This window comes from Accipiter gentilis, chromosome 16, assembly GCF_929443795.1.
Source record: "Accipiter gentilis chromosome 16, bAccGen1.1, whole genome shotgun sequence".
NCBI lineage: Eukaryota > Metazoa > Chordata > Aves > Accipitriformes > Accipitridae > Astur > Astur gentilis.
The window spans coordinates 27,344,634-27,361,058 of NC_064895.1; the positions used below are offsets into that span (position 1 = coordinate 27,344,634).

Here is a 16,425-nt window from a genome sequence, read left to right on the forward strand (position 1 = left end):
GGAGGGCACCTGCTCCCCTCCCTCTTAGGCTGTCCAGGGTAGTTCTAGGTATCTCAAATGTGTGCATTAGCCAACTGGCATCTTTGTGGTGCATGCTTCTCTGTTACGGACGGGAATTCACAGCCAGATCCCAAGGGAGCTCAATTGCCATTTACAAAGGAATACAGTTCAAGGAGGAGGCTGGCTAAAGACCTGCGTGCCCGAGGAGAAATGCCTTTATGTTTCCACCCCAAATTCATATTTTTAGGTGCTATTTCTGGCCTCTTTTCTGCAGCCTACCAGGCCTGAGCAGAATCACATAATTTCATTTATTTTTATTCATGTTTCATGAATATCTTTTTCTTGTCTGTAATGAGGATAGACCCTGCATTAGCTCAACAAGACAGAGCGGAAGCTCTGGTGCAAACACCATCCAGCCATTCCCATGGCATCACTGCCATGGTGTTTTTCTCTGGGGAGTGCAGAGGGTCTGTCACTCCTCCAACACTCTGCAAATCTGAGTTGCACAGGGCACAGGGAATGTGGAAGGGTCCAGGTCTCTACTGTGACTCCAGTCCCAGTCTTTATCATGACCAGTACAGTTGAATCCTTCTCCTTAAAGAAGCTTTTCTACCATCAGGAGGAAAGTGGCGAGTTCAAGCAAAGGCAATACAATGCCATTCTTTTGCTTCAAACATGTATGTGGCTTTCCTCTTTGCCAAGCCATGTATCTCGGTGTTTGGGTGGAAACACTCTGTGGGAATGTTAAACAGCAGGAGACAGAGGATGGCACATTTGGGAGGGATGCACAATCCCTCTTCTAGATTTTCACTTTGTAGTTCCATACTTGAGTTCTGGATGCAGGGAGGAAATGAAAGGAGCTGGAAAGGCAAAGAAGGGTAACAGAGTTTGGAAGTGGACAGAAACAAGAGTGGAGAATCTTGTAGGATGAGGTCTCCCAGAAATTCTCTGCCTGGACAGGCAAAGCTGTCCCTCCTCGGAAATGTCAATGAAAACATCATGGCAAGCATCTGGTGAAGCACTTAGACTGCACAGGGGAGCTGTGGCATCTGTGATGCTGGAGTTTGTTAAGCCCATGCTAGAGAAAGAGCAGTCGGCGCTGGGTTAGGTAGAATTGATCCCTTTGGGAAAAGGGAATGAGTCAGTGAGCTCTCAGCATCAATTCCAACTCCATTTGCTAGGATTCCCTGGTTGCTGAGAGCCTCATGGGCAAGAAAAAACATGAGTCTTGTTTAATACTCATGCATGAATGGAGTTATGCGTCTCTTGCAGGCAAGCAAGTCTATGCACGTGCTTGGTAAGGAAAATGGCCCCTGCCTACCTCCATTAGAGGCTGAAGCGTTTGCTTGTTGCAAAAGGTGAAATCCTAAAGGGTTAGATGTGTGAAATGATCATGAGCCAGCTGTTAGGGGGAAAGTGGGCACTCACAGTACAGCCAAAAATAAATGACAATCAGATTTCATCAATGACATCAAAACCAACATAAAAGTATGCAAAATAATTAAATTAACTGTCTCAAAAGCAATGGCACAGCAGCGTTAGAAGAGCATCTTTCACTTGCTGTGCTCTTGAATAATCTCTAAGCCTGGCTTGTAGCTATCCATAAGGGAAAAGCCCAGCAATTTCCTCCAGGATTTGATGATGAACATGGGTCTCCTCTACCTGCTTCCAGAAGGTTCCTCTTTCCAAAACCCCCTTTGACTTTGGACAGACCTTCTCCAGGCTCAACCAACAACCTTTTGGAAACACAGTCCCATGATTTTGTAATGATAAATAGGAATGGAGTTACTATTAAATACGGACATTCATTAGCTTTTCAGACCATCTAGGAAAATGAAGACAATGCTCTAGATGTGTGAGCTGAGAATGGGGGAGTGGGGGCATCTCTTTTTTTCTCTGCCCTAGGTCATATCAAATCCACTAAAGCCACCACAGCATGTCTAGTGAAGTCTGTTCAACAAACTGTTCTAGAACTGGCTCCATTTGGTGGAAGATCACTGAATTTGGGTAATGAGAAGACGGTGGCATTTTCTTCTGGTCAGGAAAAAAATGGATGGTAACAGAAGAAAAACGGTGTCTCTGCTCCACCACTGTTGGAGTCTTAAATGCCAGATATTTTTAAATAAACAAAACTCAAGAACTGTGTCCATCTTTCTGGCTATTTCATAGAAGGTGGTGACAATCAAATAGAGAGGCTCGTTTAAATTGGGAAAAAAGGCTTCAAATCCATTAGTTACTTTGAGATTTGAGTCTTCTCTGTTTGTTGTATAAGAGCTCTCCTACACCTCAGATAAGTCCTCTTTTACCTCTTTGCTGGAACATCTCACAAGGGGAGAGAAGGCAGGAGAGCAGGGGAGGTGGGAAACAACATCGAGTTGATGGTTACATGGCATCTTCTTTATTTCTCAAGCGGATCAGCCTGAAGTTCATGGGTGGAAGACCACGTTATGCAGTTATGATGTCCCCATGGTTTTCAGCTAACACCAGGCTGTTCCAGGAGTCCTGTTTGGAGCTGGTTTGTGGAGACTGGCTGATAGCTGATTGGTAAGCCTGCGGGGAAAGCTTCAGAGCTGAAATTGCAGGGTGAATAGATGATCCATGTCCAGACATGGCAGAGACTGAGAATGCCTATGGAAAAAGGACAATCCTGTGAACAAAGCTTCAAACCATAGAGGACCATATGAATACCTTTATGGGGGGCTGGTGCTATGGTAATAACATAGCTGCAGATAGCAGCTTATGCATGATACTTTGGACAGGCTCTTTCCTTCTTGTTCTAGACCCTGTTCTTTCCTACTGCTGCATACAGGATATCTTGTTCTCTTTTAAATGTCAGAAATGATCGTTTTACCTCCCAAGGCTTGAGATTTCATTGGCCTGGGGCTCTCCTAGCTTTTGAATGGCCTCCTATGGATTGTAAGACACATTAACAGTGCTGCAAAGTGCTGCAGGTGCAGGATCAGTCCAGAAAACCACTCAGCCACGTATTTTTTCTCCAGGGAGAAAACTGGAGTTCCCTGTATGAACCCAAAAGGAGAGCAACTATCACATAGCGCTGTCTCTTAGTCGTGCTGTGCAATGGGGATCATAAACCGAGGCACAGTTATTAAACCTGCACACAATCAGCTTCCAGATCTGGGTGTTGCTCAGCAGGATACGCACCTTGTGCGGATGCAGTGCTGGTCCCAAGACATCTAGTGGTGGATACGGTACAGAGCATGCTGGCTTGCTCTACCTTCGCAGGGACTCGACTCAAGTTAGATTTGTGCTGTGTGAGTTTGTTCTCCTCACACTGCATTTCTCATATTGCTCAACACACAGCCAGCCAGTGCAGAGAAAGTAGGGTAATATTGCCAATTTTTTTCCTTGCTCAAGACAAATCAGATCAAATCATAAAAAGGGAATGGGCATTTTCTTGCTGTGGGACTTATATAGCTGTCCAGCTAGAAGGAATTTCACATTTTCAACAAAGCTACTACTTCTTCTTGCCCATTCAGAACTGCAATACATCATTAAAAAGCTATATTCTGCTGTAGACATGGTGACAAGAATGTGGGGTTTTGCCGCATACCAGAGGATAGATCTCACAGTGAACTCCTAGACCCCTGGGTTGAAAAGAGGCAGCCTTTTTCCACAGAGGTTCTGAGGATGCTCTTCTCACCATGTCTACCATCCTAGTTCCCATCTTTGTCCCACTGCCAACATCTCCCCTCTGTACCTGAGAAATTGGGCTGGCGTGCCCGTAATGAGATGAGAGCCCAGGTTCTGTTTTTATGGGGCGCATTTCCTCAGTGGTCGTGGCACTGCTGCTGCTGCTGCTGGTGGAGCTGGTGGTCGGGGTAAGACTCTCACTGCTGGATGGACCTGTGAGAAAGCAGACAGTAAACCGTACTCTTCTCAAAGACCTTTTCAGTGCAGAGCTGTACCCACCCACCCGAAGTTACTGTAGGTAAAAATAATTAAAAAAAAGTAATAGTGGGAAGGGCTTTGTTGCTGCTGAAAGGCATTCACACATCCCCCATTTTTTAAGAATCAGCCCATTTTGTTGTTGGGTGTCTGACTCACAGGACGTGATGGTCAGAAACATAAGTGCACACACATATACACATACAATAAACTCCCCCGTTCAACAATTACCTGCTGGCGTCTTTGCTTTGTTAACGTTCTTCGGTTTGCGCTTCCTTGTCTGAATGCCCTCTTTTCTCATTGCTAAAGGCCTTGGAACCTACAGACCCAGATATAAAAGCACATTGGTTTCTGTATGTCCATAACATCATCTAGGATAATGCGATTCCAGCTCTACCTTGTAGGCTCCATGAAAACCAGCTGATTTAACTGAAAGCAACAAGATGGAGCCTAAATTCACTGGTCAGCACTGCTGTGTGAAGAGATATGTCAAAGCTACAAGATGTGCATCCAAATGGGAATAGGCTTTTCACACCATAGATATCGAGTGTTTTAAGGCCAGAAGGGAAAAACAGCTCATCTGATTTACTTTCCTGTTTAACTCAGAGCAGAAGACATCTTTCTTGCTAACACTTGCTTTCTGGAAGGGTACCAAGTCTGTGAGAGGAGATCTCCCTTAGAAACTGATCCCACTGAGGTAGCCACCCTCACAGTCAGAAACACACTGGGATTTATAGGAAGAATTGGTAGGTTAGGTAAGGCTTCCCCTCATCCACCTTGTCTTCCAGCTTTGACTTATCTCTTATGAATGCTCTTCCATCCACTCCGGAGCACGGGACATCACTGAGAGCATGGATATGTATAAAAACCCTAGGAGTAGCATTGAGAAGCAGAACTGGGTTTTGCTACTAAGCAATCGCCAGGGTGTTGAAGGCCTCTGTCTCTGCCATGGGGCTGGCCCTGTTGCACTGACTGATGGGAGAAGGACCAGAAATTTGCATCTTGAAGTCCTGCTATGCCTTGGACTCCAGTAGGACTCTTCTAGATATATATTAGACATGACATAGATACATGAAACCCCCACTGACAGGAAGAGACTATCTGGATACCCGTGTAAGAAAAGTCATCTATCAGTCCCACGACCAGTCTACACCCAAGTCTTAGCTGGGATCTGACACCCTGCATGGAGGAGCACAGCTCTTCTTTGTGCTTCTGACTCATTTTTCACTGTAAGTGCCTGAATTTAGGTGGGAAGAATCTGGGCCTAGTTTTATTGGGTTTTAAGACTTGGATGCAAAGCGTAACAAGTTAGTATGTGAGAAATGCCCTGCATCCATCAGCCCTTTCCAGTATTAAACATGATGTAATGTTGAAGGGGACTAAAGCCCATAGGAAAAACAGCTCCAGGAGACCACAGAGTTGTACAAGGAAGCCAACCCCCGGCTTGGTGCTGTCCATACCCTCCCCATAGAGAGCAAAGATCACTGAAGGCATTACCCCATGGAGCTTCATGTAGAGTCCGCAGGCGTTACAGACGGGCTCTCCCTCAGCGTTTCTGCGCCAGAGCGTGGTTGTCGTTGTGTGGCAGTTGGCACAAGAGAGGCCGACACGGCGGGAAGCCGACTGCGAGAAAATGCAGAGGAAGAAAACACATCAGTCCTCCACTGCTACTATCAGTAGCGTCTCAGATCCCAACGAGCTTGATCCAGCATGCCTCAGGTTTTCCTCTCCTCTTGCCTCTCTTATTTCTGTGTCTTTTTCTCTTTTCACCTTGATGCAGCGGATAACACGACTGCCTTTTTCTTTCCCCACTTGCCTTTCAGCTTCTGCTCCACTGCCGTTCCACTGCTTCCGACCTGCCAGTGCTACGCAGACATCTCAGCTATCCTGGGGCATCTCAGATGGTGCCAGAGACATCACCTGAACAGAGCCCCGGATCTTCAGCGGGTCTACTAGCAGCTTAGAGACCCACTGCACATGCACACACGTACGCTAAGGTGTCTGGATCTCAGACCATCCTGCCCTTTCAGGCTCCCAAGCCCTTCACCTTCCAAGCATCATGGCATATCCCAAGAAGTTGTTACCAATGCCATGAATGTTACATACTCCTTGCTGGCTTTGCGTGATGTTGCTCATGTGGCTTGAGGGGGAGATAAGAAAAAGAGTGCTCCCAGCAGCTTCGTCTTCCTAAAGATAAAGAGGGATAATTAATAGGAATCCCCACTAATGAAGCAGTGCATGGAACAGACCTTTTGAAGTTCCCTTTCTGGGTGAACTGGCTTAGCCAGGCTCAAAAGGCCACAGGAGAAAGACAATGGGCTTGAAACCATATAAAATACAAGTTTTGAGCTTGGAAGCAGAGTGGGAGGTGGAGGAAGAAAAAGCCACATCCTCCACGCCTGCCTGACTCTTCCCAGCATCCTTCAAAGTGAGGCTGAGGATAACGTCTGGACAGGCAGGGATCAAATTCCATCTTCACTTGCTGATAAACCGGGGACTGAACAGAAGTGCTAGAGCTGTGTGAAGATGCCTGTTCTCCCAGTGCCTGAACAGGAGCCTGTAGGAAGGAAATCTGGTAGGCTTGGACATCTCACCAGCTCTGCAGACCTGAACAGCATAGCTGGCAGCTCTGTGAGGTGGTGAAAACCTGGGAGATGAGGACCTGGCAGCTACCAGGGATTTCCTCTGTGATCTTTGCTACAGCTTTTTCTCTGTATCTTCTCCCTCATTATAAAACAGTATCAGTTAATCTACAGTTGCAGGACAATAAAAACTTAAATTCAAGTACTTCTTAAGACTTTGAAAGCTGGAAACCCCTTTGGTGCAGAGAAACCAAACACTCCTTTAGTTGTAACCTCACCACGTATTAGCTTCAATCATTGGCCTTTGTAAGTGGACCGAGAGCTTAAAAGAGAGCTTGCAGCAAAGGCAAAGATCTCCCCTTGCAGGGCTCTCTGGCATAACTCAGTCTCTGAAAAAAGGGGTTATACAGTGATAGATTAAACCCAATCACTTGTACTGAATATATCTGTTTAGGTAGACCAGTTGGCATTACTTTAACCACACCGCTACATTGCATCCCTACACATGTCCTGCTTTTCTTCATGGAAGCGAAAAAGCAGGAATTTGGCCATTTTTGCAAGATTTCTAGGTTGCCAGCTGCCCAGCCAAGTGACAAAAGTGCACGTACAGATCCACAGAGCTCGTGCATTTATATTTCTCATGGAGTTTTCCAAGCCTTACCCCAAGGCTGTGCAGAGTTAACAGCATGCGGGCCATTCCTGACTACACAGCTGTGCCCAAGCATAATAAGTAGACCAGCAAACGAAGGAGGGCAAGGCCCTGGGTGCCAGGGTGCTGACACTGCCTGGCTCAGTCAGTGCAGTGTCTGGGAAGGGATTTTCACAAGAGGGCGCTGGGTGGCTGTGGCTGGTGGCAGTGCTCAAGCTGCCAGTGTCATTTTTGACACTTGCAGGGGATGGCTGGGTTTGAGCCCAGACAGGTCTGGGCGATGAGAAGGGCAGGGCAGGTAGGGGATCGAGCCTCATGGAAGACAAAGAGTGGCAAAATATGGCCCTGAGGGACGGCTTGCTGGCTCTTTGCTGCCTGGGGTCACGATGGCCCCGTGTCTCTGGGGCCCAGACTACAGACACCTCCCCAAAAACCCTCACCGAAATGGGCAGGGACAAGCAGGATATCAACACCGAGATGTTCCCATCCTCCAGGTTCCTCATGCATACCCCATCCTGACCACACAGGTTTTGGGATGTCCTCACCCCACGGGCTTTGAGATGTCCTGACCTGCCCCACAAGCCCTGCTTCAGCTCACCCAACGGAGCTGGGAGCAGGGTATCCAGAAAAGGTGGCCAGACACCATGAAGTGAGAGGGGTCACCCAGCAGTGACTGGGGAATAGGGACCCTGAGGGTAAGAGAAGATGGACTGGTAGTGTGATGGAGCTGAAAAGCGTTTCCATTTGTCCTAATATGCCTACAGTGATATTAAAACAAAGACTGTTTTTTGCTAAACTGACACCACGGGACTGCCCCTGTGTCCCACAGCCCCTTCCACTGCCTGGCCTGGGTGTCTGCAGAACTGGTCTGGACAGTACAAGGTCTTGGAATATACCAAGCACAAGACAATCATCTGGCTTATTTTGGAAATCTGGACCAAAACCACGTAGGTTGGGCAGATGGCAACCCAAGGAGTTGAAACCGCCCTGGCATCTCTACCTAGCCGAGGTCTTTTTGCCTCATCCTCGCATACAGCCTTGCCCCACATGCGTTGTGTGATCTTGACTTACCAGTCTCCTCTGAGGTTTGAACAAGGGCCGGTTGATGCCATTCATCTTGTGGTAGAGCCCGCAGGCGTTGCAGAGGTAGTGCCCTGTGCCATCTCTCCTCCAGAGCGGGGTGGACATGGCCCCACAGTTGACACATTCTCGCCCCTCTGAATAATCATCAAAAAAGTCTGCTGCCATGATGGGAGAGAAGGGAAAAGGCTTGTTAATTAGGCAGCCGTACATTTAATTTCTGGTCTGGCTCTCAATTTAGCCCAGAAGTGACATTTCAAGAAATCACAAGCATTCAGATTTTATAGGTTGCAAGAAACAGCTCTTCCTTTTTCAAGGAAGCCCCTGGGATTATTGGGAAGAGGAACCCCTTTCCCTGCCATACAGTGTTGGCTGTAGGACTTCTGTGGCAGCAGGGATGTGCTGGGACACGGATATAAAGAGACAGAAATAGAAACCTTCCCTTCTGCTATGACGTTATCCAATTTTCAAGATTGGACATAGCCAGGGCAAACAGATTGGGGCAGGGAAACAGCCGCGTTTACAATCAAGACAAATTGCCTGCGACCACAGACAAACACAAGCCTGGACCCACAAAGCAGGACTGCCCAGAGATCGGACAGCTGCCTGAGCATCTCTCAAGGGGGCTCAAGCAGGTGTGGGCAAGGAAAGCCGTGCCGTGTACCCTGCTCCTCCGCAGGACTGCTCCTCACCCGGCCCACGCCAGCTCCCACCCAGCCCCTCTGCAGAGGGGAATGGCCACAGACAGCCAAGGGGGGAGAGACCTTGACGTGCCTTCGCCCTATTCTCTGCACGAGAAGCATCTCCTGAACTGCAAGAATCCACACGTACAAGCCCAGCTCAAGCTGTCAGCCGACAGACAGCACTGGGCATTCACAGGTGTAGGAGATTCAGTTTTTTGATGCAAATCTCCATCGTGCTTGATGTCACTCTCCAGGGCTTGGTGCATTCACCCACCACATTCCTGGTCCATCCTACACCTGGCTGCAGCTGTGACATGAGGGTGAGGACAACTGCCCTGGGCTGGGCCAGTCCAATCCCTCTGGCTATGGCAGGTCCATATCATCTGCAAGATGATGTAGAGGTCAACACAACGCACCTTGACTGCATTATCATTTGGAAAGACGCAGGCCAGCTCACCCTTGGATACAAAGCCCTTGAGAAGCCAAGAACTTCACCTAATAAAATATAAGCACCAGCTATAGCCCTTGCTGAGATGTAAATATAGCTGCATCCAGCCAGCATGGCCCTTGAAAATGGACGTTCCTGATGGTGATCCCACCTGGAGAGTCCCAGCTATTGAGTTCAGCTCGGGGATGTATTTCTTCTGTTACAAAACCATTCCCTCCTGCATATGGACATGTTCTGTTGTGGGCACCAAAAAGGGAACACTAGATGGTAAAATAATTGGGTAGAAGAAGAAAAGGACAAATCACAGGAAAGGGCTCCATAACTTAGCATAGCCTGGGAATAAAGCAGGCTGCTGAAAAAATTCCCAACAAACTGCAGCACACAGGAGATGTTTGGAGGATGGCAAGAGCTTTACATCAGGACCTTCAGCCATTACAGACCAGCAGGACATTAACTCTTGAAATGTTATTATGCATCTTGCTATATTTTGTGCTTGTCTACCTGCTTGATATATGAGTATCTCAGCTTTCTGCTCAAAGATAATAGATCCCCAGACAGCAAACCAACAAAATTTGGCTTCTTGCTGATCTGTGTCTCAATCCCATGTGGATTCACTGATATCCAATAAAGGTTATGTTCAAACATCAGCCTTATTTTCTCTTTTCTCCAGACTATTTTTGGAAAATCTGTAGGAAACTACATAGCCATGAAACAGGCAAAGGATTAAAAAATTACTAACGTGGTGCCAGTAAACAGAGACACAGAGAAAAAGATTCACATGTGCCTAATTCTCCCTAGAAAACCAGGCTAAAAATGGCAAGAGATTGCACCATGTGGCCATGGGGAAATAGTAGTAAAACAGCAAATGATCATACCCAAGGGGCTCTGGAGCCAGAAAAAAAAAGAATGCAGTATCTTCTCAGCAGCTTAGGAAAATCTCATTACCTTTGAGCAATTCTGGTGGCTTAGGAAAGATGGGAATCCTTCCAGGTGATTTTTGTACACGTGGATTCAGTGATACTGTAACCATAATGCCTCACTTTCCCCTTTAAAATCACCATTGAGCCGTGGCCAAAATCTAGATCAAATAAACTTCCTTTGAAAAGAGTTGGGATTGGAACAGCTGGTCAGGAAAGAACTCATTTCCTCGAAAAATCTCAAGAAAGGAAAATATTTCACTATTTTTTTCATCTTAGAAGTTGTTGAGGTTTTTGATTATAATTTTCCAAAGAAAAAGCCAAATTATTTTCACAGTAATTTTTGTCCTGTGAGAAAATCGCTTCTTCTTTGAAAATAATTCGGTACAAAATTGTTGACATAATCCAGGGAGAATTTAGCAGAGCAGAGGTAGTCCAAAGGTAACAGTTAAAACTCTTGACCCATTTGAGTTGTGCCTGTGACTAATTACAAAATATCATATTTCCTGGAGATTTCTCCACCAGAAAATCAAAATCTGAAAGTTTTTAATCAAATAAAAAGGAGAAAATTCCAAACAGTCCCTCACAAATGTTGAGCTGGACTAGCTCTTGAATAAGAAGGTCCCTCAAAATGGGTATGATAAGAGGAAATATCAAGTACGGGAATACTTTTGTTTTTAGAAAAAACCAGAGGGTCTGGAGTTGAAACTAGGCAAAGTGTAAGTCTTATTTTCTGACACTCATCAAATTTGCTACTGAATATTGAGTGTTATTTCCTAAGAGTTTGAGTGACACCAAGCTCCACTGTCCACATTCTTTTCACTGTTGGTTTGTAATCAGACATCTAAACCCCCCGTACGAAGCAGTCTTGAGACCTGCTCCCTTTGGTGTCCTTTTTCATCCGTATTTGTTTGAGCTATATTCTTCACTACGTGTTTGGGGGTTGGCCTTTTTTTTTTTTTTTTTTTCAGTTTCCATGGGATTTGGACTGGAGCTTCTTTCTTGAGGAACTTTCACTGGTTTAAGTTTCAAAAAAACCCTCTTCTCCTTCCGTAGTCATAACATTTGTGTGATTTTCCTCTCTCAGCTGCAGACAAAGGTGATCCTTGTGAACGTTAATAAACAGGAATCACTGGTGCTCGAGACGGGGAAGGAAGAGACTTTGTTCCCAGGGCACACTGAGGCTCCACGCAATGGGTGGCTCTCCCTAATCACAGCCCTGATGGGGCAATATCAGATGGGTGCGTCCCTTGCGTGCACCACCCAGTGCTGAGTCAGAAGATGACATCTGCTGAGCCTAACCTTGTTAAAACCATTCCTGAAACCCCGTCAGAGCAGAGGGAGCTCCTTGACCTCAGGAGATCTCACCTGGAGGAGAAATACCCTCTCCTGCTTCTACGTATGCTTGATGATGGCAAAGGGTGTGTCTTGGACACTACTGGATACTGGCTCAGAGAAGATGATGTAGGCGTAGTGTGTGCCCTTTAGTGAACGAAGGGCATTTGGGCCCCAATGGAGAAGTGGAAGGCAAGGGACTGGATTTCTTTCTAAAAGAGGTGCTGTAATTTCACAGCATCACTAAACTGAGGGATGAAGTTGCCGAGGGGAGCTTTCTGAATTGACCTTCTGGCCACAGAGCGGAGACATCCCAGCTGCTCTTGAAAACCTGAGGGTCTACAAAATAATGAAAAAGTATCACCTGAAGAGCTGCAGCCCATGCAGTTTGATGTGGGTGGGTGGCCAGGACTTAGGAAACACAAATGCTCAAAACAGCTGCTTGTTTCTGAAGATCTGGGCCATGGTCTCTGCCTGCCTCCTTCCCCCAGGGGCATAGCTGGGGGCAAGAACCCCTCCCCATGCCTGGGTGCTCATGAGAAGACAGCAATGCCTCCGAGCAAGACAAGCCCATTCCCAGTGCTCAGAGCCCACAGGAACCATAAGCCACCAGTAGGCTGAGCTATATTGGGCATGGAGGTCACTGGGCTTCAAGTGCACTGATTGTTTAATTTTCCTTTGTTATTAAAAATGGGGATTAAGGAGGCTCCCCGGGAAAAAGCAGCAAAGTGTTTCCTTGGCTTCCGTCTTGGAGCTGGAGCTCTAAATCCTGGCATTATGAGATCCCCTGACACTTATTCCTTGTACTTAGCAGCCGGGAAAGGAAACGTTTTTTCAGGCAGCAAATTGCCTGAGCGGCTCCCAGAGGGCCCTGAACAATGCGGGGGGAAGGAAAGGCTCCCCCACTCACACTCAGGGCAATAATTTCCGTTTTGTGGCACAGGAGCCGCTGCCTGATAATGGAGATTTATGGGTCCGTCCGGTGACCTCTCTAATAGCCTTTCTGCTGTGAAGATTTACTCCCTCTCCCAAAGCCAGGTATGGCCAGCGCTGGGGCAGGGTTGAGGAAAGGATAACATTTGCTAGTTATGCTGAGAAGGACACTGGCCCATGGCTGGAGTAGCCTCATGTGTGCCCAAGGGCCTCATCTTCCTCTTTGAACATACAGCTCCCCCAAGTGCCTTTGCCTGGCCCTTATCTTGGATAATACCAGTCTTGGCATCATTTAGTCCTTTTTATGGGTCGGGTCCCTGGCGCTGACTAATGCTAATGGCCTTCTACTTAATTCTTTATAAGACCCTACTTTTAGTCCACGAAGGAGCTTCTCACATGACAGCAGATCATGAAATCTCGCTGAATGACCTGTCCAGTGGAGAGGATGGACTGGGTCCTGTCCCTATCCTGGACATCAACTTGCTGTGTAAAAGGAGATCTTTTTCCCCTCACACCTACTGTTTATGAGGACTGCAAGGTCCCCAGGGTGGGAAATGTCACTTGTGTGTTGCACAACAGCCTCCTAATCTTGGGTGAGGCCTTGAGCATGCTAATGTCAGGAATACTTTCCACAATGGGACATTCAGTCCCCAGGGAGCCAGGAGTAACTCCTCAGTGGGGCGCTGGGGTCTGATAGGGAAAAAGCATTCTTGGATATGGCCCTTCATGGCTCTTAGTCATTGGGAGCGGTCCTTCACATCCACCGCCAGGTCTGCAGAGATCAACTGGTTCGGACAATGCAGGGCTCAACAAGAAAGCAGATCTGAGCACCGCCAGCCAGGCCACACCTACAGGCACTTTTTCCAGCATGGCTAGGACATGACAGCATCTCTGACCAAGGGCACGACCCACCCAAAGTCTGAGTATTTTTTCTTTCCCAACCAGGAGAGTCAGATACCCTCTTGCAACCAAGTCAGCTGGGGATCAGAGGGAGGTTGCCCAGGGCTTTGAGTCTGAAGAGCAGCTTGAACTGCCTTCTCTGGGTCTTTCCACCATCTCTGCAAACCTCAACTCTGACAGCCTGACAGTATGTCCCTTCCTAGGTCCAGACCTTCTGGGTTTGTTCAGGCTTTTCTTTAACAACCCTAAACCTGTTAACCTTGGAGAGATCATCCTGAACACGTAAACCTGCTGGGTCAGGACCCAAGAGAATACTTCTGATCAATAGATTTTGAATCCTTCAGTTCAGAGCCAGCAACCATTTTATAAATTTCTGTTCCCAAACCAGCCCCTAGAAGGGGACAAAGAGCCCTCCCTACGCTGGTTTGGGTCAGACCCCCCTGCATGAGAAACAACGAGGTTGTCTACCTTCTTCTGCCCTCCAGCCCTCTCCTGCCTTCACCCCCTTTGGGTGAAGAGGAATGGAAAGAGACTTCCATTAATACAGCACTGGAGTTTTGTTTACAGCTGGAGGGATATCTGATATCAACATTTCCCCCTGCAGAAGTGTCTTCTCAACACGGTGAAGCAACTCAGCAAAGGAGAAGCTGTCCTTCAAACACAGCCAGGCACTTAGGGGCTCTAAACAGACCCTGAGAGCAGTTTTCCCCACAGAGAAGCGGTTTCCTAAAACAATTTGTTATGATAAGAGGTGAGAGCCATGATCCTGTGTATACATGAATCTCACATGGACTCTCAGGGGCACTTGCAGCTGAGGCAAAGGACATTGGCCCCTCGGACACATGGACACCCTGGGATCCCACCCAAGACACCCTCACCTTCTGCTTCAAGGGACAGCCATGACAGCATGGCAGGGGGAAACAGGATTTACCATTCCCAGCTGCTCAGGATGGTTTGTCCCAAATCCCAAGATTGTTTCCATTAAAAAGTGACAGTGTGGAAATCCTTCCTACACTTCAAGCCTTTAGGAGTCCTTTTAATAAGCGTTTTCCTGCAGCTAGCGCAGCTGAAAGTTACATCTTCTATTTCTTTTGGATGGGTTGAGATGCTTCCATGAATTGCATGACTCTAGAAGCTGAAGTTTCAAGGAGAAAAACCCACCAAAAGGTTTCTGGTCAGATTACAGCAGTTAAAAGTGGTGGTTGATCCAGCACGGTGGCAGAGCAGGGCTGAACTGGAAAGGAAGACAGCAGCAAAAAACAAGGTGAAACAAAAGTAGAAGGGGCAGGGAGCGACTGTAAATAAGAGTCCAGATTTATGCATGGGAGAGATCTGCAGCCAAAAGAAAGCTGTCAGTCAGCCTTTCCGTTTTTCGACAGCGACATCATCACCTTGACACACAGACTGGGATCAGAAAGCCCATGTGCATTATCTTACCCTTCAGCTAACAGATCCAAGGATGTTTCTGTAAAAACAGGTTCTGCACATTGGCTTTTTTTGCCCTCCCTCTTCTCTGCCTGTTTCCTCTCTGAGAGAATTGGGGGGAAATTCATCCAGGGCCCCACTATTTTACAGGCTGCTGGGACCTGTATGGGAGAGCAGGACAGTGCCTGTTTTAGTACCTGTCACTGGGTTGGTTGCTGGTGGGAATGTGGCTCCCTACTCTCCTCTGATCTGGATTAACAGAAGACATCACCCGTGTGATTGCTGATCTGCAGGAAATGGATAAGCAGGTAAATTCCCTATGCTTAGCCAGAAACACTGTTTCAAGAAAAATGCATCATTGTGCAGCTTCATAGAAATGGCTCAGTGCTGTCCCAGAATGTTTTAGGGGTTATCATCTGACATGTCTACGGTGGAGAAAATGGCTGGTCACTCAGCTGGCTGCCTAGACCAAACAGCTTTCCCCCTGCAAACCTAAAGACCCTACTTATTGCTTAGGAAACATTCAACCTACAGTCTGGCTGAGGCACATGCTGCTTTCAAAAAAGCAAAGAAATCTGTTTTTCCCTTGCTTCGTGAAGCACCACAGCGAGACCGAGACTGTTCCTGTGCAACCCTTCCCAGCCAAATGTTTCATGTCAAGGCAAAAGGAACATCGTGTCCCTCCCCTGCAAAGCTCGCTCCTCTGCCTGCAGCAAGCCAAGGTCTGTGGCACACACCATTGCCAACAGCCAAGAATACTCCTTTCTTTCATGGATATGTTTTCCCCGGTTTGAAGGACAGTGAAGGTAGAAGCAGCCAAGGGACCAGCTGAGATCATGTGCAAGAGGGACACGATGGGAAGGTTGGTCAAATCCTGGGCCTGGATTTGAGTTCAGTCTTGGCTCTGCAATAGGCTTCCCTTGAGCAAGGCTTTTCATCTCCTTGTGATAGCGTTCTTTCCCCATGAGAAGGAGCAAAGGCTCCTGGAGGGGGGCAATGACAACTTTCAAAGGCCACAGTCATAGATGTGGAGACAAGCAGTGGATGGAAGAAGGGTGGGTGGAAGAGGATTGGATTCCTCTAAAGCAGATACAGACAAACTGGCTGTTTTGGGAAGGGGTAGGAGATGGTCCTGAGGGACTGACCAACCCGGCTGCTTGGAAAAGCACTGACAGCTTTCCAGCACACCAGAACCACCAGACTCCAAACCGTCAAGCCCAATGGTTGTACCAGAGCTGAGCGGAGACACTTGCTAACCCCACACACTGAAGTACCATATCCCACATCCAAAAGGTACAGTCTGCTGTAAAGGAGACAGGCATGCAAACATCCCCAAGGATGTAGAGTGGGCTTGGTCGGAGCACTTGCTGGCCACCCCTTTGATAGCAACCTGGTGTCCGACAGCAACTTCTGCTGACTGTCAAGTTGTGCGTGACTGAACTCCAAGGTCTGCTTTCTTTTGCTGGGATGCATGCCTGATCCCACCCACCAAGGTGACCTCCCCTTTCTTACTCCTACTTACAATTCTTAAACTTGTAAATATCTGAGGCTTTTCTGATAAACAGGA

General features: G+C 47.4%; 1 protein-coding gene across 4 annotated transcripts in view; it reads right to left on the reverse strand.

Annotated features, from left to right (window-relative positions):
• Positions 1 to 2,233: 2,233 nt before the first annotated feature.
• The window catches only part of GATA4 (GATA binding protein 4), a 28,082-nt gene continuing 13,890 nt past the window's right edge, over positions 2,234 to 16,425 (reverse strand). For 2 of the 4 annotated variants that reach the window (XM_049819233.1, XM_049819231.1), the window contains 5 exons: positions 8,209 to 8,378; positions 5,404 to 5,529; positions 4,138 to 4,225; positions 3,719 to 3,864; positions 2,234 to 2,628 (listed from right to left, as the gene is read on the reverse strand). In XM_049819233.1, the coding sequence (XP_049675190.1) occupies positions 2,446 to 2,628; positions 3,719 to 3,864; positions 4,138 to 4,225; positions 5,404 to 5,529; positions 8,209 to 8,378 (713 nt within the window). In that variant the 3' untranslated portion in view covers positions 2,234 to 2,445. Of the gene's footprint in view, positions 2,629 to 3,718; positions 3,865 to 4,137; positions 4,226 to 5,403; positions 5,530 to 6,012; positions 6,094 to 8,208; positions 8,379 to 16,425 lie in introns of all 4 variants that reach the window. The other 2 variants (XM_049819234.1, XM_049819230.1) reach the window with 2 other exon arrangements.